A 20,533-nucleotide genomic window follows, 5' to 3' on the forward strand; every position below is an offset into this window, starting at 1 on the left:
TAAGACCATAAGAACGGCCGTACTGGGTCAGACCAAAGGTCCTTCTAGCCCAGTATCCTGTCTGCCCACAGTGGCCAGCACCAGGTGCCCCAGAGAGGGTGGACCGAAGACAATGATCAAGCGATTTGTCTCCTGCCATCCCGCTCCAGCCTCTGACACACAGAGTCCAGGGACACCATTTCTAATAGCCTTTTATGGCCCTAACCTCCATGAAATTATCTAGCTTCTCTTTAAACTCTGTTCTAGTCCTAGCCTTCACAGCCTCCTCTGGCAAGGAGTTCCACAGGTTGACTACACGCTGTGTGAAGAAGAACTTTCTTTTATTCGTTTTAAACCTGCTACCCATTAATTTCATTTGGTGTCCTCTAGTTCTTCTATTATGGGAACTAATAAATAACTTTTCTTTATTGGCCCTCTCCACACCACTCATGATTTTATAGACCTCTATGATATCCCCCCTCAGTCTCCTCTTTTCTAAACTGAAAAGTCCCAGTCATTTTTAACCTCTCTTCATATGGGACCCGTTCCAAACCCCTAATCATTTTAGATGCCCTTTTCTGAACCCTTTCCAAGACCAAAATATCTTTTTTGAGGTGAGGAGACCACATCTGTACACAGTATTCAAGATGTGGGCGTACCATAGTTTTATACAGGGGCAGTAAGATATTCTGGGTCTTATTTTCTATCCCTTTCCTATTAATTCCTAGCATCCTATTTGCCTTTTTGACCGCCGCTGCACACTGTGTGGAAGTTTTCAGAGAACTGTCCACAATAACTCCAAGATCTCTTTGCTGATTTGTCATAGCCAAATTAGCCCCCATCATACTGTACGTATAGTTGGGGTTATTTTTCCCAATGTGCATTACTTTACACTTATCCACATTAAATTTCATTTGCCATTTTGTTGCCCAATCGCTCAGTTTGGTGAGATCTTTTTGGAGTCCCTCACAGTCTGCTTCTGTCTTGACTATCCTGAACAGTTTGGTATCATCCGCAAGCTTTACCACCTCACTACTTACCCACTGATTATCACAGTTCATTCACCTTCCTCTTTTTCCTGGCCACTTCCTCCTCCCGGGTCAGCAGACAGGCCCTGTCACTATGATTAGTCTGACTTCATGGCTGAAATGCCAGCTGCTCGATGTTACAACAGCACCAGCCCTCGGCCCATGGCGCTATGCGCTGTCCAAAGCAGCAGGAACAGACTTTTCCCATGTTCGGCCCTTTCCTATGTACTTGTCTCTTATGTGACCTGCTGTCCCTACATCTCTGATCCTCCCTCCAGCGCTGCCAGCTGCAATGCCCCACGTCTGCCACCACTATCTGCGCTTTTCTCCCCCTTCCCCTCGATGCACTGGCCTTCTTCCCTACCTGCCTGCCACCCGAGCCTGCAAACACCCAGGCATATTAGTAAAGTCAGGGGGAGTCTACGTGGGCACCAGGGTTGCGCTGCATGGATCTGATTATGGGGCTGAAGGTTAACTTGCATTTTCAACTCGTTCTGCGCTCCCAGCCTGGTCACTCTAGAACAGGGCTGGGCCAGATCCGGCCCAGGGGCCAGATCCAGCCCACCTAACACTTTGAGCCAGCCTGCAGATGACATCTGGCCACTTTCTATTTACATCCTGCTGTCTGTGCCACCCAGTTTCCAGTTGGTAGCTCAGGCAGTAGGATCCTATTTAAATAGCTCAAGGTTCCCCATTGTGGCACTGCCCCGGCAGGTCTGGAGCTGGGAGCCCCTTCAACAGTGGTAGCAGCCCTGGGCAGCTGCCAGGCAACACAGTTGCAAAGATACGACCCCTTTGCTGTGTTTTTATTTCAAAGCCTCCAGACCACAGTGGGGGAGGCTAGCCCCCAGCCCCAACTCTTCCGACCCTTCCGGGGGTGGAGCCGACCTATGACCACATACCAAAATTCATTAAGTGACCCTCCCCCCCTCAGCAAAAGTTATTGCCCACCCCTGCTCAGAATCATCTTTAACTCAGGACTGTAATCCCTTCCTCCTGGACTGGCCTTGTCAGTTTCACCAGAGACAGAGAGATTATAGAGCACGTGAGCCTCATCACGAGAATGCAGATCCTCAACTCAAGCATTAAAGTCGTTTATGAAACACTGCCAAACCCTCAGGCTGGGTTCTCTGCACAGGGCGAGTTTCACCCCTTGTTTGTAAAAACTGACACTCCACAGAAGGCTGTCCTTATAACCCACTGCTCCGCATCGAGGCAGATATGAAATTAATTGGAATGGCCACTGGTAAGTGGGAGTGATAGGTCCAGATGTTAGAAAGTCAGAACAGTGCCCTTGGAAACTATATGTATTTTAAGGGACCATCCTTCAGTTTATTTATTTGTTCCTTTGACCTCCCGCTCCTTATGTTAGGGGACTTCCCTTGACCATTTTCCACTGTACAATGCAGCTGATGAAATCTCAAAGGAGGGAGCTGTGTTAATCCGTAACTTTAAAAACAAGCAGTCCTGTGGCACTTCAGTGACTAAGACAAATATCTAGAACAGTGAGTTTTCATGGGCACACCCCTCTTCCGCAGGTGAGTTGGGGTGGAAATAACAGAAACCAAGATTATATAACAGCAGAAGAAGTACCTGTCAATTGTAGAACCGTGTTAATGAGCCAGATAAAGTGGACTGGATGTGTGTCATAGGTGTGGATGTGGAAATGCATCTTATGCTAGTTGTGCTGTGTAGAGCTAAACCAGGGGAGGATTAACAATCAGCAAGGGAGGTGACCTGTAAGCAACCTTTAAGGACATAACAAAAGGGTTTGGGCAGGGTCCATAGGCCCATTCCTAGCAGGAAGTTAGCAAAGCCACTTTTAAGTAGAATTCACTTATTAACCTGTTTGCCCGCATTGTTAGCTAGGTAGATAGTACTGGTCTGGGTTTACCTGTAACTTGTTAGAAGTTTAAAAACGGAACCACATTCCCTTGGAGATGCTAAAGACCTTTCAGTGGCTTACATCACGGCTACTCAACACGCGGCCGGTGGGCCGCATGCAGCCCACGGCCTGTTTGTTTGCGACCTGCGGTGCAGTTCGGGTTTACACAGGGCTCAACACACAGCCCACGGGTGGGACCCTTTAAACGTGGTCTCCACTGGGAACACGCTCCATAATGGCGAGTCAATAGAATGGTCTTCTGTTAAGATGCGTATTAGTCATTACATTCCTGGACTGTCATTGCTCATTACAAGTGCTGTCCTATGGGTGGAAATTGGGTAAATATTGCATGTTAATATCAGCAGAACTGACTTAAATGGGACCTGTGTGTTGTGTAGTCTTGCCTTAAACTTTGTATTCATGCCCATCAGTGTAAAATAAGCTATTTGCATATATTTGTATATCTATTTGCATGTATATGCAACCACACTTAAGTTGTGGCCTTTGCCATGTGCTGTGAGTATCATTGTAGCCCCCGGGGCTTCCAAAGTTGAGTAGCCCTGCCTTACATTAAGCATCCATGTGGCTCCCTCAGTGACCTTAAAGATCAAAGATGTGAGATATTGTAGGAAACTAACAGGATTATTTACATTGACTCCAGCTTAACTAGCTCTGCTCTATGAAATACCTGCTAATGGCCTTACGTTAATGAATGTAACTAGCTTACCTGTGTCTTCTGGGGAAGCAGGTTAATTGCAAAGCAGCAATTCACAGACAATATGCACGCTTAGGCTACATCTACACTGGGGCGCTATTTCGGGATAGCTATCCCGCATCTTCACGGTAAGCCCCTTATTTTGAAATATCCCGGGCTCGCTATTCTGATGTCCCAGTAAACCTCAGTCCACAAGGAGTAAGGGAGGTTTCGGAATCACGGGTTATTTCAAAATTTGGCGCTGCATAGACAAGATAAACTATTTTGAAATAAGAGCCGCAATTTGTGTAGCTCAAATTGTATATCTTATTTCAAACTACAGTAGACTTCCGATAATCTGGAACCTATGGGACGTAGGCGCCGGATTATCAGATATGCCGGACTATCAGGAGGTACTATAAACTGGTTATATATATACTGTATACATTATATACTGTATATAAAGTGTTCTTAACCCTTTTTATTGTACGTACTATATACAGTATACTGTCATGTTTTAGGTTTTTAAAGCCTTTTTTACCCTTTTTGCTCAGTTCAGCTGCTGCCGCTGTTACCTTGTGATTCATTTTTTGCCGAGGCTCACTCACTAGGGTGCTAAGGGAAGTGGTGTTTCCCTGAATTGTCCCTTCACATAAAGCCGTATCCCTTACTTTCCCTGGGATTGTCACTGATCTCCAGCTGGCAACGGTGGAAGCCGAAGGATGGGACAAGCTGAGTTAAGAGGAAGGGGGTTTACGGAGGAGCGAGCTAGGGCGGTACAAATGTAGACTGGAAGGTTACCAGTTGTCACTGTGCAGTACTGGTGTCGTGGGTTTCTCTATGGAGAGGGGCGTGTTTCTTTTGCCTGGACTAGAAGTACGGGTGGTATGAGATAGGGGAAGAGAGTTTCTGGAGGAAGAAATTGGCCCTATTGAGATTAAACTAAATGATGTTTGATGGCGTATTGCCAGAGAAAATTAACTAGAGGAAACCAGCTGCTGGAGAGGGGGGACGATCCCAGAGACACAGAACCAGGGTGGGACAGAATGTATCTAAATACTTCCTCCACTGATTGGTGTCATGGATCAATAGGCAGTGAGAGAAAGCCCAGCTGGGGAAGGCAAGCCCAAGCCCCGCCCCTTCTGCCCAAAGCCACACCCCTTTCCCAAGGCCACGCCTCTTCAACAATCGCTTCCCCTAAGGCAGGCTCCACCCAATCCCAACCCTCAAGCCTGATCCTTCTGGCCACCTGGCTGCTGGGCAGTGTAGGCAGTTTTGGAAAGGCAATGCCTTCCCTTGCCTACCTCACGCACCACTCATGCCTGGATCAGACAGTGATGAGGAAACAACCATGGCTGAGCCTGGGGGAAGGAGGGAGAGCTCAGTGGTTTGAGCATTAGCCTGCTAAACCTAGGGTTGTGAGTTCAATCCTTGTGGCGGTTGTTTGGGGCAAAAGTTTGTTAAGGATGATACTTGGTCCTGCTGTGAAGGCAGGGGACCAGACTTGAAGACCTTTCAAGGTCTGTTCTAGGAAATAGGCAATTAATTTATTTAAGGAGAGAGCCAGCACCACACGGGAAAGCCACCAGGTCAGGAATGGGAACTGTTAGCCGAGGGGCACTGGAGCTTAACCCCCATGAAGCGTGTAACGCCCTCCTGTGTGGTTCTTAGCTGGCTCACGTAGGAGAGGTGGGGTCTGTCTCTTTTCACGCCTCTGCAGTGGCTAGGTCCTGGGACAACGACGCTTGTGACGATGTGTGGACAGAGTTGGCGCAGGGGTGGGCTCCCGGGGTATGTTTGAGATGTGATTCTGGACAGTCTCCGTGACAAAGGGTTAATGGACGCACAGCAGATCTTCAAAATGCGACCACACAGAAACCTGCTGGGGAACGTTTGAATGGATCGAAAGGCGGCTATTCTCATCCAAAGCAGCTTCAGGAATCTGCCAGAGAGAGACTCTGCAGAACCGGCCTTCATATGCCAATCGGATCCTCTCTCACACGGCTGGAGCAAAGACATGAACTGGAGGAGCCATTATTCCACACCCAAATGCATCCCGAGCTGAGTATCGGGTACCTACAGCCCACTCTACTAGCCTAATTGAGCAGGGGCACTTTAATTGACAGTTCTTTTCCCCTCCCCCTCGCCCCTCTTTCTCTGCTGTATAATTCAACCTCTGTGCCTCTTGCTCTGCATGTCATCTGAGGAAGTGGGTTGTGCCCACAAAGGCTCATGCTCCGATGTATATATATTTTGGGGTTAGCCCCAAGATGCTATAGGACCACAGTTGGGGGTCTTTTAAAGTTTTTTTTAGTTACAGACTCACATGGCTGCCCCTCTAAGGCCCTAATGGGAACACCCTGCAACACTGCAAATCCGGCTAGCTGCACGGGCCGAAGGAGGGGACAGCAGCAAAGCTCTCTGGAGCGATCGGTAACTAGCCCTTTGGGCTGTGCACCAGCTATAGAAACACAGTTTCTTCCCCAGCATCCTGTCCATGGTGTTCTCTCTTGGTGACCACAGAGGCCTGGTTCTTAGTCACATGCTGCCCCGTCCCCTGGCTCTGGCCAGCCCTGCGGAGAAGGGGCGGGGGGAAAGCTGGCACAGGTGCAGCCCCCTTAAAGGGCTCCCCGAGGGACATGCTCCTTCGTGCGGTGCACAGACCAGCCTGGCGAGCTGGTGCGATTTATGGCTGCGAGAGAGGCCGTGGCCCCATTTCGATTCGACCCCCTCCCCATCGCCATTTCCTCTCCCATTTTGATTCTTTTGTTTAATTAACCCCCCCCCCGCCTTTCCCCAGGGGCAACCCCAGCGTTACTATGGCAACGATGCTGTCAGAGGGGTGGGGACATTTCGGCAACCTCCACAGGGGGCAGAGAGAAAGAAACGCGCACGTCACACAGTGGCCGAAACGGCCCGAGGTAAGGACATGCTGAAGCTCGTGCCGGTGTCCCCGAGATGCAGAGGGTCCAGATACCATGGTGATGGGCTGGGGGCAGACCGACCGACCTGCCCCGTTGGGGACCCCAACAGGTGAGCAGCGTCCCGGCACCACAGTAACAGGAAAAACGACGAGTGGTCCCGTGGCACCTTAGAAACGAACAAAAATACGTATCTAGCCCCACGCGCTTTCGTGGGCACGGCCCACTTCCTCAGATGAGAGCGGAGAAAAAAGGGGGAACCCCCCACTATAGAGCAGAAAAAAAGGGTGAGAAAAACATGCCTGTCACTTGCTGTGCTGGTGCTAACGAGGCTAATTGAGCGGGCTGGAACTATCCCGTCCTTAGCTTTGGATGTCAGCTGGGTGTGGGGGATCTTTGTTCAGGCCATGACAGATGGGGTCACATTTGCATGTGAAGGCCAGCTCCCCAGTTTCTCTGTGTCGCTGGCTTTTGAAATGCCTTTGTAGAAGAACGGCTACTTTTCACTCCCTGACCAAGTGCCCAGGCAGGTTACAATGGTCCCCGCCTGGTTTCTGTGTGTTACCATTCCTGGTATCCGACTGGTGTCCATTGAACACTGTACTATACAATATATATTATATGTACATTCTATTATATATACTATATATATCATTGTACAGTATTAGGAAATATACATAGGCTCAGATATTTAACGGCTGATCTTTGACTCCATTGTCCACATGACAATAAGAGCAGCCAGACTGGGTCAGATCAAAGGTCTATCCAGCCCAGTGTCCCGTCTGCGGATAGTGGCCAATGCCCCAGAGGGAGGGAACCGAACAGGGAATCCTCATGTGATCCCTCTCCTGGCATCCATTCCCAGACAAACAGAGGCCAGGGCTACCATTCCTACCCAGCCTGGCTAATAGCCATTGATGGACCTACCCTCTGTGAATCTATCTAGCTCTTTTTTGAACCCTGTTAAAGATCAAGTCTTCACAACATCCTCTGGCGAGGAGTTCCACAGGTTGACTGCGCTGAGACAAATATCTCTAGTCTTGAGCCCGATGCTGAGGCTGAGATAGGCTCTCCAGGGGAGCAGTGGCAAGTGGATTCAAGCCATTTCTTCACCGTAGACCCAAGCTGCCCTTCCCTAGAGCCGCAATTTGTCTCGGGGTCATTAATGACAGGGGCCGGCCAGACAGGTGAGACCTACAGTGAGGCATGGGGGAAACAGCCCCTTGCAAAGCTGTGGAAAGGAAGAGCAGGGGGCAGCGGGCTCTCGGACAGTAAAATGTCTCCCCCGTGGCACTGTGGATGTGTCCGTGAGGGCAGGACTGGTCTGCAGAGGCGTGTCTCTAGTGGTGACACGTGACCAGCTGTGAGCCGGGCGGTCTCTCCCACCGGGCGAAGGTTGCAGGCTGTTGGCTAGGAATAAACCCCCCTCTCCTTTCCTTAGACGCTGCGCACATTGAACCTGGCTTCCTTGGGACCCAGTCTACATGGAGCCTGACGCTGGGGTATTTATGCCGGGACAGGGCATCGCAGAAGGCTTCCCTTCTCATCCCCCACCCCCGAGGCCCCTTCCTCAGCCCTGCAGACCTGTCCCAGCTGCTGTCTTCTCCTGCCCCCTGCTCCGGGCTGCCTGCAGCTTGGGCCTCTGGCTGAGCCACGTCACAGTTCAGCCCCCGCTGCTGGGGTCGCCCAGTCCACGCTGACACGCACCAAAGGTCCTTCAACCCTCCTGGCCGCCTCTGATTTCCGAGCGCCGGCGCCCCGGCTTTTCCCCATTGTGAGTCCAGCTACCGCCCCCGCGAGGCCACCACCTCCTCCTGGGGGAGCGCCCCTTCGCCAGCTGTTTGCCTTTCGGGAGTGGCCAGCTCGGGGCAGGCCCTGGTTCTGGTTCTCCAGCTGGACTCCTCCAGCTCTTCCCAGAGACGAGATCCCCTCGTTTTCCTCGTTAGGGCCTTCCCGTCATCAGCTCTGCTGTGGGAATCCTCTCCCGGCCTCCCCACCACAGCGGGGGGCTACTTGCTCATTAAGCACCCGGCAGGGGTCGCTAATTAGCGCTTAGCTCATGGGGGAGGCTGAGGGATGGCGGCTAAGTCCTGGGTAAGGTTATGCCCAGAGGTGACACCAATAGGGCCAACCTGGCACAAACCTTTTCGAGTTTCTACTGGACAATTCTCCTCTCGCCCCCCTGGTGGGAGCCGTGTAGACACTTGGGTCGTACCAGGCTCCTGGGGCTCTCAGGCCCAGCTGCTGCGGTTGTGTTGACCAGGAGAACATGTCTCCAGGCACAATCGGGGAGATCTGAAAAGTGCACTAAGAAGTGCAGAAGCCCTGGCCGTAACAGGCCGGTAAGGACAGTGGTTTTCAACATGCGGGTCCCCACCAGCGTTCCCTGTAAGCTGAGCGCTGGGGCAGCCACCCAGGAAAGGTTCAGCTAGCACCCAGATGATTAGAAGAGCACCCACAACATGTGTGTCTATGGGTGGTGCACACCCACACTTGCCTTGGTGCACATGACAAAATTGATTCCACACACGGGTGGAAAAACTTAGAGGGAACATTGGTCTCAACCCAGTTCTGGGTCTCAGAACATCAGGCACCAGGTTGTCTTGCTGGAGAGGGTCTAGCGAGGGTCTTTAGGCAGCTTCCTGCCAGCGTGGTCCATGCTACAGTCCAGAAAGGGTGGGCAGGAAGTTTGGCTCCGGGGGGGGGGGGTGCCCACGGGGCTCCGAGCACAGCCCCCTTCTGCACTCCCATTGGCTCTCTTCTTACATGCCCTTCCTGGAAGCTGCGTGGAGCACAGGCCAGTCCAACGCAGCCCTGCGGGTTACGTGGGCAAGGCCCCAGCTCTGATAACAGCCCATTGGCCATCGGACTTGGAAAAATCGAGCCAGGGTGCCTGGTGCCTGCGTGAAATGGCAGCTTTGTCCTTTTCCAGTTGGGAGCTGTGTGTGTCCTATCCCCGCTCCACATCCCTGTCCCGAGGCCTCTGGGGGGCAGCCTGGCCGAGGCTGGTCCAGCCCCCGAAGACTGAACTCGCCCTCTTCCTAGAGAGGTCTCTGGGAGGCAGGGATGGTTCGGGCTGAAGCAGGGTTTGCTTGTACTGCCCCTCTGGTCTCTGGCAGTGCTGGGCAATCCAGGTCCCAGGGGGCCAGGCCCCCCTGCTTCGCCTGCATATAAATCAATAGGCACCGGGCGCTTGGAAAAAAATCAAAGTTTTGCTTTATTGGGTGCGGGGAGACGACCGTGCTGCGCAGCCGCTCCACAGAGGACGTAAGACAGGTAAGTGCTGTTCAAACATCCCTTCCCACCCGCTCCTGCAGGACCGGGGCCACTCCGAACCTGGCTGGGGGTGCAGCTCTCCCCAGGGAGGGGGGCCCCGCTCTGTTCTTCTGGGGGGGGGCAGTAACCCTGCAGCGCCCCCTCCCTCGGCTGGGACAGAGCCGGGCTCTGCTGCCCAGGAGCGCTGCACCCAGGACAAGCTGGTCTCCTTCCCTAGGTGGGTGTAGCACATGGGTCTGAGGAGGGCAGCCCATGAAAGGGGCGATTCCCTGCAGGGTGCTGGGCCGGCCTCCCCACCCTGCCAGGCCCAGCCGGGTTTAAGGCACTGCGTGAAGAAGGCCGCGCCAGGCCGCTAGTAGCGTGGAAGGAGCACCAAGGGTTAACGCTCGCTGCACCCAGTTCCCGTGCCCTGCCCTTGGGGCGTGCTGATGGGGCTGCCCTACTCTGAGTGGGGACCTGGCTCTGCTTTGAGCTGGGCCCCCACCCCAGGAACAGCTGGAGGAGCCAGCGTGCCAACAGGTTGAAAAACCCAACCTAAGGCCTGTAGTAGATCAATGGCAGGAGACAGAAGCGCTATTGCTAGCCTGGAAGATTCTCGTTGTACTATAAAACCTCAGACACAGGGTGAAAACTGGGCTGGGCAAACACTGGCATTTAAGACATGTATAAAGAAAATCCCTCGCCCCTGTAAAAAAATATGTATATTTCTCAGTGCATGGACTGCAGCCCGCTCCGCCCCTCTCCACTGGAGGGCGCTCTGCTGGGCAGAGGGAAGGTGCAGGCTGGTTTGGATCGGCGCGAGGACTTGAGCCCCCCGTCTCTCCGCTGCCCTTGGAGGGGATATGGGGCCAGAGCTGCTCACCGGGGGCTGAACAGCAGTGAGGACAGATCTGTCCCACGCTTGGCCTCTTGCAGCCCCGGGGAACGCAACTCACCCAGCTAACGCTGCTCGCCAGGCCGGGGCGGGAGAGGCTGGCAGCTTGTGTCACGGCGAGAGCTGGAGCCTAGAACCCCCGTTCTCCACGAGGACGTGAATTCACTTCTCGGGGCAGAGGGTCCTCTCCCTGCTCAGCCCCTTTACCTTGGCAAACTGTTCTGGGCTCGGGTCATTATGAGCCCCGTTAATGTCTCCAATGCGGGGGGCTGAGAGCCCCCCAACCCTTCACTCTCCCCCAGCACCTGCCAGCTGCTAAGAATTTAAATCCTGACTCTGCACCACCAGGCCCCTGGATTTGTCACTTGCCAGAGGCTCGGGGCTCAGTAGCAGGGCCACGAACAGCAAGAGAGGACGTGCCGGGGAGGAACTCAGTGCCCGGACCCGCCCCTGGGGGCAGAGAGACGACAGGCAGGAGGCCACGTAGGAGCACAAAGGGCCATAGAGCAATTAATGAGGCGGGCGGGAATGGGCGGATGCTGGCTTCGTTATCAGGCTTCTGCAGGGCACATGGGCCTGCCCCACCCGCTACCCCTCCGTGCGCAGACCAGGCGAATCCCACGCTGGGCTCTCGGGCGAGGCACAAAAGCAGAGGCCATTAGCCTGGGAGACACGCCAGGGCAAGGAGGAGGAAAGGCAGAGACAGCAAGGAAAGAAGCCAGGCATTCTCAGAGTGCCCCTTGACCCCGGGCCGTGCCAGCCAGGAGCCCCGCCCGAGGCCCTATCTCCAGCCCACGAGCCGCAGCAGGAACAGGAAGATGTAGATAATATCCACGTAGATCTCCAGGGCGCCGAAGACGTACTCCTCCGGGTCCATGGCGTACTTCCGGTTCCCTACCAGCCGCTGGGTGTCGAAGGCCAGGAACTGGGGAGAGCAGAGACAGGGCGCTGGGTCAGCCCGGCGCGAAAGATGATCGGCCCCTCGTGCCAGAGCCCAGAGCTGCCTCCTGTCCGCCCCAGGAACAGGGGTCCAGGTTCAGCTGGGAGAGAGGGCAGGCGGCGCTACTCACCAGGGTGAAGACGATCGCCCCGAGGGCCGCGTACAGCATGTGGAGCCAGCGGACCTACAGAAAGGAGGAGGAACGAATCCCGTTGCTGCGAGGTGTTCGGGGCACAGACGACCCACGCAACCCACCCGTCGGGGGCTGGGGAAGAAAACCAGCCAGCTCCCAGAGCACAATCCCTACGGAGTCTTTTGCCCACCCCCAAAATGCGGCCACTTCTGGGGAGGAGCATGACAGCTGTGAACTAACTTCCAACAAACAAGCCAAGGGATTATTTTTAGAGATGAAGGGGCTCTTGGGGTTGCAGATCTGAAAGGGCCACTCTGGCAATACAGCGCCTCCTTGGGCAATTCAGGGGAGCGAGGGGCACCCCCAAAGCTGAGGGAAGAGCACCCCTCCTGAGCCACATTGGATGCATCCGGGGTTTCTTTAGAAGTCTCCCAGCAAAGCATCAAGCATCCACCTTTTAAGGCGAACCAAATCTCCCAGGCAATACTCCCACTGCCAACACAACATGCGCCGGCATCCCTGGCCGAATGCGAGCTGTTGCTGAGGGCAGCTGGCTCACGGATGCTTTCCTGCAAGGTGGCAGAGTGGGATCTGTTTGCAAGACCCAAATTTGGTCATTTCATTCACCCCCTTCCCAGGATCTGATGTGATCAGAGAAGAAGTCGCCCTGCTGCGGACATTCCGGTGCGCCATCCTTAGGTTTCAGAGTCATCACCCCTGTCAAGTCAGAGTTAACACCCTCCCTGTGAAAATGGGCTATTGCTTCAGTCTCTCTGCAGACTCAGGCCAGTCATGCACCATGCTGGTCACACTGGGCTTAAGTTCTGCAGATATAGCTGGGACTTGTAGTGTCATGTCCCAGCCGGTCTATGACCGGGCCTCCCCCAGCCTTGCAAGGAGCAGCCCCTACTCACATATTTGTAGTAAAGGACAGTGGCGGTGACGATCGAGGTCAGAAGGAGGACGATCGCCAGCACACAGAACAACCCGGTACACGAGGTGAAATCCACCTGCCGGCGGGAGGGAGACAAGGCACTGTGAGACCCACAGAGCACATAGCTATCCCACCACACCAGGACGGACTGATTGCAATCAAAGTCACTCCCATCGCCGATTTTAGCCACCAAGCAGGAAACCTTGATTTAAATAATTGATTTGCATCTGCACTATGTCATTGGTGTCCGGAAGACAAGAGCTCATTGGTTGCTCATTTGTTGCACATCTACATGTTTAAAAGAGAAAGCTTTGACATGAAATGTGGTACTTTTCTTGGCTAAGCAGGAAGAAGCACTATCTATACACATCTATTTAAGTAGTTACAAAGATTCACGTTTTACCAGATGAGGATTAAGTTGAGATGTGTGTCAAGCGCTGTTTGGATAGAAATTCAAACAATTCAAAATACACAAAAACCAGCACATTTTTGTCATTAACTACCTTAGAAGTGCTAGATACACAAGAAAAAAAGTGGACCACCACATGTTTTGCATTGATTGTTTCTATTGTAGTCACTGTGACCTTCAAGATTTTAGAACTAGTAGATTTCATCCTCTCGGCTGGCTTTCACGGAGAAATTGGAAGAGGAAAATGAGGTTTCCTGCTTTTTTGTCACCCTCAGTTGGTTTCTTAGCTTTGAAATGAATGAGTTGAATCAACTGAAATGGAGAAAGTTCTCTCCCTACACCTGCGCAGGACACGGCTGCTGTCAAAAGCTGGAGCAGCCCTTCAACAACTCACAGTGCTACGCCAGTGAGTTCCACCAGTCAATAGCGACGGTCTTTATCACCCAGTAGGAAACAGGACCTGCTTCATAGGTTTTTTGCATTTAATTGAAATGATATTACGATCAGTTTTGGTCTTAAATTGCCAGCTTCAAGTTTTTAAATAAATAGCTTCAAAATTTCCAAACATATATTTTAATTAACGCTCCCCCCACCGATTTTGATTCGCCCTATTCGGCATGAGGCTTCCCCAGCAGGGGTGCCAAAGACTGGGGCTGGCTGCTCCCCAGGGCAGCCAGGATGGGCCACACTGGCTCTTCCCCGAAAGGGGGGGCGGCGCCTGCAGGGCACGGCGCTGCCCAGCTGGGACGCGGCCAGCGGGGAGCCCCCCCCCCGGAAGCGGCCACCCTGCAGGCTCTCCGGGCCGCTACACGAGATCCCCGTTGGAGTCTGGCCCCAGAGCTGGGCGCAGGCAGCGCGGCCCCCAGGGCCAGGGGTTCTCTGCCCCCCAGCACCCTACGCTGGGCGATGCGGCGTCGGCCCGGTGCCCAGCCCCAGCCTACACCGCGGGGGCCATCAGGAGGGGAAGTCCCCGACCCCCGTCCCCGCTGCCCTGGGCGCCCCTGAGCCTCACCTTGGTCTGGAAGCAGAAGACGGTGACAGCGATGGCCACTATGGCGGTGATCACCATGGCGATCAGGACAGCCTTGGTGCTGTACATGCTGTGAACAAAGGGGGGGGGGGGCGCGTTTCAAAGCCATTTGATTATTTCCTGTGTCCCCTCCCCGTGTAACGGGAGCTCAGACCCGCGGCTCGCTCCCCGGCAGCGCCAGCCCACGGGCTCCAGGGCGGCACATTGCCCGGGATGGGTGGGGGACACACTGCCCCCAGGTGCCTGCAGAAAAGCCGTCCCAGGCAGCCTGCAGTTCTGCCACTCGCCCCCAGGAGGCGCTGTCTGAGCCCAGACTCCAGGGCCACTCGCAGCAGAGCCGAGCCAGTGAGGGGCCCGGAAGTTAGAAACTGGGGGGGGGAGGGGGGCTGATTTCCTTTCCAGCCGCACCCTCAGCCCCCGCAGGGCGAGCGCCCGGACGTGGCAGGGTCGGCGTGTGGGGCCCACAACGGACACCGGACACCTCGTGTCCTCTGTGCAGCTGGGGACAGGCGTCACCAGGCCCAGACGGGGAGGCGCGAGGCCTGGGGGGCCACATTCTTTCCACCCCCCCTCCCCCCGCCAGGCAAACTCAGGGCCGGGCTCAGAGCGGGTGTCCCAGCCGATACCTGGTGATGGCGCCCATCATGAAGGACATGCCCAGCGTCTGCGGCAAAGGGAAGGAAAGGGTGGGGTTAGCTACGGAGCCGGCTCCTGGCAGGGACAGACGGACGCACGGACCCTCCCTCCCCCATTTCTACCCCCTGGTGTCCGCGTGCCCCATCCAAACCACTTCAGTCCATCCCGCCCCTCCCCACAAGGCCCCTCCCAGGATCGGGGCCACAGCCCCACTTACAAAGATGCTCAGCAGGATGATATTCCAGGGGAAGCGTCTCCTGGGGGAGGGAGCGAACACAGAGGTGAGGGGTGGGGGCCGGAGCCAGGGCTGCAGGCGGGGGGGCTCAGTGTGAGGGTGCGGCATTTTGGCCTGGATGAGACTGCAGGGCGGGGGGGGAGGGGGAGAGAGAGGTCCCCATGAAAACCGACCCCCAAGTCAGGGCAGGCGGCCCCACTGGACAGAAACAGACCCTGGGGCCTGGCCCCATCTCGTCGGCCCTTGGCCCGGAGCCAGAGCCCAGTCTGGTCTGGACCCCTGCCTCGGTCCCTCCCGCCCCCAATTCCCAGGGGACTCCAAGCTGGGGCACGGAGGGAGGGGCTGCACTTTCTGACCTGCTGGGACGCACACTCACCTGGGGCCCTGGCAGCAGGCCAGCACCAGGTAGGTGACCAGGAACACAGCGCTGGGGAGGAAAGAGACAGACATTGGGCCCCTCCCAGCTCTGCTCCCCCCAAAGCCAGGGCGGTCGGAGCCTCGTGCCAGGCAGCAGGGCCCTTTCGATTCCTGGCGGCCCCCAGTGCCAACCTCTGCCCTGCTGGCCTTGTGCTGCGCGCTGCCCTTCGCCTCCACCTGAGGCACCTGAGCAACAGCCCTTACGTTTCCCATCGCCCCTCTTGGGGGGGTAGTATCATCCCCGTGGCACAGAGGGGAAACTGAGGCAGCACAGTGGCTGAGGTCACACAGCAGAACTGGGATCAGTAGACCCCAACAGGCTCACCCTCTAACCACTAGACCTCACTCCCTCTTCAAACGGCCAAAAAAGACTTCCCGGGCTACTGGGTCCCATCTTTGCTATTGCAGGTGGCCCTCGGATGTATTTACAGGCAGAAATCAGTTCCCCTCTCAGCCCTCGTTTTGCTGGGCTAAATGAGCCAAACTCCTCCACTCTCATCCCAGAACACGACCCACTCTCCCCCTCGCCCGCCTCGCGGCTCTTCCCTGCTCGCAGTGGCGGAATGGGCGTCTCCGTCACATTTCTCCCGCTCATTCGCCGGTCGCACGGTACAGCCCCAATCCGACTCGTCAATCACCCCTGGCCGGGAGCCCAGTGATTTCGTTACCTTCAGCGGCACAGCGCCGCGCCCGAGCGGAGTTTCGGAAGCCGATTTCCTGGTTTCCTTCCTAGTTATGAACTGCCCCCTTCCTCCCCGGAATGGGGGGCCCCACCGACCCTGCACCCGCTGCCTCTGGCATGGGGCACCGGAGCCTTGTGACCCTCAGCAGGGAGCCCCCGACAGGGCGGCCGTGCAGCACAGGGCCCTACCAAGAGGGAGGGGCCCTGGGGCGGGCAGGGAGGGGCCCTGGGGTGGGCAGGGCTCCCCGGGGGCAGACACTTACTAAGAGGCGTAGTACACCACAAAATTCCTCCGCACAAACGTCTGGACGGGGGTGCTGCAAAGAGGGAAGAGCGTGAGATCGGCCCCTGGGTTCGCGCGGCCCCATCTCCGCCCCCTGGCGCCTCCACCCCCCGTGGGCGCAGCGCGGGGCCTGACCTAAGGAGGGGGAGCGAGAGTCTCCCCATTCCCCATCGCCCCGAGCCAGCCGTGGGGTGCCCAGTGGGGAGGAAGGACAGGCCTTTAACCCTGCCCCACCCTGGGCCCGTCTCCCCGACAGACCCGCCAGGATCCCTCCTGCCAGTGCAGGGCAGCGTCCCCCCGTCTCACCCCTCAGGGCTGCACCCTGCCCGGCTGGCAGCAGCCCTGGGGTGGGCCCCCCTTGTGAGACGGCACCCGGCTCCTCCAGCCCCCGGCCTGGCTCAGGCCCCTCCCCTCAGCAGGGGCAGGGCCAGGGGCAGACGGAAGAGCCCCGGGGGTCCCAGCTCCTGGCCCGGCGGAGCAGGGAGCAGCTGCGGGGCGGCAGCCAGGGCCGGGTGCGGGGCAGCGGGACTCACACGAAGGTGAACACGGCGATGATGCCCACGGTCACCAGCAGCTGCACAGAGATGATGGTGTAGACCTGGAGGAGACAGACAGACGGACGGGGTCACCCGCGGGCACCGGCCCTGCCCCCGGAGAGACGCGGCCGCCCCCAGGCGCCACCGCCCCCCGCTGCCCCGCGCCAGGTGGGAGGGAGCCGCTGGATCTCACTGCTGCTGGACGCAGCCCCAGCCCGGGACCAGGTGGGGCACAGAGATCACCCATGGAGGCTCCCAACAGGGTCTGGGTGTCCCCAATGCCCTCCAGGCCAGGAGGGCCTCTATAGCCCAGGCTTTTCCCTCCCCTCCAGCCGCCTCCCAGCCCCGGGCCGAGCCCCCACCCCCTGCCAGCACTGGGGTACCCTGCGACTGCAGGAGCATGACACTGCCCTGGCCGCTGGCCTCGTAAGACGCCATCCCCACAGCCCCGCACTGCACCCAGGCGCCCCCCCACCCGCAGCCTGTGGCCCAGGGCCAGAGTCAGGGGCACCCCTCCCCACCAGGCGCCCCCACCCTGCAGCCCGGCCCCCTCGGGCGTTACCTTGCGGATGAAGCCTTGTCGCACTCCCTTGTCGCTCCAGTCGGCGGCCCCGACAGAGTCGTTCCCAAAGCTGATGGTGACGTGGGGATCCCCTGTGGGGAGGCCGGTGCCCCCTAGGCGGATGGAAGGGGGGATCCATGAGCTTTCGGCACCTGAACGCTGGCTCCCCTGGGCCCCGCGGAGCCGGCTCATGTGTGGCGGCTGCCCCGCCCGCGCCCATGTCCCTCCCTGCCCACCTTCCACCAGGAGGGGGCTGCCCCCTGGGACGTCCTGCCCTGACTCCTCAGCCCCAGCCGAGGTCCCGCTGACGCTGTGGCCGGGAGGACGAGGCCGGGGCACCCAGCGCAAGGAAGCAACTTGAGCAGCGCTGTCTCCGTTCTGCAGCTCCCCTGTGGAGTGTTCCAGGGGGGCCCCCCCTCCCAAGTCAGACCCCCACCCCCACCCGGCAGGAGCATCTCTGTGCAGCCCCGCTGGGGGCCACGCCAGGGCTCCCCCTCACAACAGGGAACTTTCGGGGGCAGGGCAAGGGACGGACTGTGCTCCACATAGCAGCCACAGTCTCCCAGAAGCTGGGGGGGGGGTCCTCAGAGCCCTCCAGCTTCACAGGCGCCCCCACCCCAGTCTTGCCAGCTCCCAAATCCACAGGCTGAGATGATCGGATCCCATGGCTGCTGGTGCCCAGCTCCTACACGGGGGGCGGGGGAGGGAAACCTATGAAGCTGCAGGGCTTGGGGGGGGGGTTGGTTGTTTGGCACCGCGCATGCGCACAATTCATGTCCTCCCCCCCCAAGGTTTTTCCCTCCCCTCCAGCGCAAACATTCTGCCAGAGGTGCTGCAGTGATGCCGTTCGGCCACTAGGGGGTGCTGTGGCAGCAGATGGGAGGGCAGCTGGCTCATGGGGGAGGCTGGGTTCCTTGCAGGTGAGCAGGCCTGGGGCACAGACCCTGCAGGGCACACAAGGCAGCCGGGGGGGGGGGGGCACACAGATTGGGGTTCAGAAGGGCTAGTGGAGCAGGACAGACTGGGCAGGGCTGAGTGGGAGGTGGTGGCTCGGGGGTGGCTTAGTGGGGTGCAGAGATTCATGGAGGCAGGAGGTGCAAGGCCACATAGGGATGGGGTAGCTGAGTGAGGTGCAGGGATACCTGGGGGCAAGGACAGATTAGGGGTCAGGCAGGGTCTGTATGGGGAGGCTCCCCAACACCCTCACCCCCCCCCCCACAAGCCCCAAACCCTGTCCATATGTCTCCCACCCCCACCCCTTCCAGGTCACAGCCAGCTTCTGTTCTGCGCTGCTTCCGAGCAGAGCAGGAAATACGGCCACGTGACGTAGTGCCAGTCAGTGACTGCTCCGTGTTCAGTATGAACATACCCAGCAAGGAATCTATTTGTCAAAACAACCAAAACCCAAAAGAATCCTGGTTCTTTTTCGTCCTCTGTCTTGCGACAGAGAGATCGGCTGAGAGGTACTTTGAGATGAATGGTCAGAGCACATTGAAAAATCGGCATGATTCTATGGTGTTATTGCCACACCTAAAATAAGCAGAATTTTAAAATACCATGGGCAGAGTTTTTTGCAGCCGAATTCCCTGGGGAGCGAGCTTGGAATATTTTGCTTCCTACCAGGGGATCTCCTCTCTAGCTGATCTGGGGGGGACAGATCAGAGCCCATACTTCCCAGGAGGTCAAGGAACCCCCCACCCCACACATCCATACACACCAGGCCCTGCAGCACCCGAGTCACCTGCCCTTTTAGGGCCCCCCTGCCCCTCACCCCACCGCCTCCTCTGCCTTGCACACCTCACTCCTGGCCTCTGGTCCCACACGGGTTCTGCCACCCTGATGGCCCATCTGGCCCCGTCCCCTGGGAGCCCCTTGTTACTCTTTGCCCCGTCCCTCAGGGGCTCCGGAACCAGGCGGTCCCTCGTCTGTTTCAGCAGGCTGATGGGCCTGGGTTTCCTGTGTGCAGCCCTCTGGGCTCAGGGGGTTTCAATGCAGCGCCCCCATAAGAAACACCCTCTAGTGAATGCCCAGCTTACCCAAGTGCGTCGGGATCGTCGGCATGGGGGGCTCCGGGACTTTTGGCTGGGGACAGCCCCCGGAAGCTGCATATCCTCCTGGTTGCAGGAAGCCCCCGGCACAGGGCACGGACGGCGCAGGATCGAGGCCCAGCTCCGGGAAGCCCTCGCTAGAGGGGCCTGGCGGCGAGCAGGCGTCCGGCCGCAGCGGGATGAGGGGGTTCTTGTCGCTGTAGGGAGGGGGGCTGCAGGGGTCGCTGTAGGGAGGGGGGGCGTAGGGGTACGACATGGCGCCTCCGCAAGGCTCCGGCTCCGCACCTGGAGAGGGCAGAGGGAAAGCGGCCGTCGTGGCCCAGCGCAACACCCCCCCGAGGGACCCTGCTTCCGAGACGCCGATCTCTGCCTGGTCCCCACGGCCACCGGGCCCGGAGCCGTGAGGGGGCAGCGCTGCCACAGGCGGCCCTGGCACAGGACGGGGACTCGCAGGAGCAGCCGGGCGTACCTGGCGCGGGACAGCTGGTGCTGCCCGGCTCCCCGCGGGCACAGGCCAACCCGGCCAGGAGCATCCCCACGCCGGGCAAAGCCCCGGTCCCCAGGGGCCTCCCCGGCGAAAGCGGCCCAGCCGGGGGGCGGAGGCACCAAGGGGGCGGCTGGGGCAGGAAGGGGTGAATGCCCCTCCCCCACCCCGCTAACTCTCTCACTTGCTCTGCCCCGGGGCTACTCCGGTGTCACGCCGGATGCTGCGCGAGCCACGCCGCGGGGTTCGGAGCCCGCGACCGCCTTTCCCGAGGGGCCCCGGGCGCCGCGCTCCAGGCCTGGCTCGCTCCGACGCCGAGCGATCCGGTTTCGCTTTCAGCGCCGCCCGCCCCCTTCCCTGGCGCGGCTCCGGGTTGTCATTGGCCCGGGGCGCTGCTCGTCCGGCCACACCCGCTGCAGGCGCCGGATTGGCCCCGGACGCGGCTTCGCTTCGCGGAGCTCGGGTCGCTACTGCCGGCTCCCGGCTGGGCTGGGTGGGACCCCCCGGCCGGTGCCCCTCCACCTGGCCTGGGGGCACCTGTCCCGGC

At 57.9% G+C, this 20,533-nt stretch overlaps 1 protein-coding gene across 3 annotated transcripts; it reads right to left on the bottom strand.

The window, feature by feature from the left end:
* Nucleotides 1–9,705: 9,705 nt before the first annotated feature.
* Nucleotides 9,706–20,354, bottom strand: LOC102452202 (protein lifeguard 3). Of its 3 annotated transcripts, XM_075932989.2 has the most exons (13): nt 20,267–20,354; nt 20,171–20,235; nt 19,491–19,787; nt 17,455–17,567; nt 16,890–16,954; nt 16,337–16,390; nt 15,351–15,401; nt 14,957–14,996; nt 14,730–14,767; nt 14,086–14,173; nt 12,645–12,740; nt 11,728–11,781; nt 9,706–11,582 (listed from the first exon to the last, which is right to left on the bottom strand). In XM_075932989.2, the coding sequence occupies exons 3-13, from the start codon at nt 19,756–19,758 to the stop codon at nt 11,439–11,441; spliced, it is 1,011 nt and encodes a 336-aa protein (XP_075789104.2). In that variant the 5' UTR covers nt 19,759–19,787; nt 20,171–20,235; nt 20,267–20,354; the 3' UTR covers nt 9,706–11,438. The 3 variants fall into 3 exon arrangements, with proteins under 3 accessions (XP_075789104.2, XP_075789103.2, XP_075789102.2); XM_075932988.2 differs by having other exon boundaries at nt 20,171–20,343; XM_075932987.2 differs by lacking the exons at nt 20,171–20,235; nt 20,267–20,354 and adding an exon at nt 19,972–20,164.
* Between the last annotated feature and the right edge of the window lie 179 nt (nt 20,355–20,533).

Source organism: Pelodiscus sinensis, chromosome 7 (assembly GCF_052426305.1).
Source record: "Pelodiscus sinensis isolate ZL-2025 chromosome 7, ASM5242630v1, whole genome shotgun sequence".
Lineage (NCBI taxonomy): Eukaryota > Metazoa > Chordata > Testudines > Trionychidae > Pelodiscus > Pelodiscus sinensis.

What these genes read in the sequence shown, in the direction of transcription:
- LOC102452202 (XM_075932987.2), bottom strand. Translation starts at nt 20,035, where the DNA reads ATGCTCCTGGCCGGGTTGGCCTGTGCCCGCGGGGAGCCGGGCAGCACC. An exon ending in GACGATCCCGACGCACTTGG is followed by an intron (nt 17,568 to 19,490) that starts GTAAGCTGGGCA and finishes CCATCCGCCTAG; the next exon opens with GGGGCACCGGCCTCCCCACA. An exon ending in GACAAGGCTTCATCCGCAAG is followed by an intron (nt 16,955 to 17,454) that starts GTAACGCCCGAG and finishes TGTCTCCTCCAG; the next exon opens with GTCTACACCATCATCTCTGT.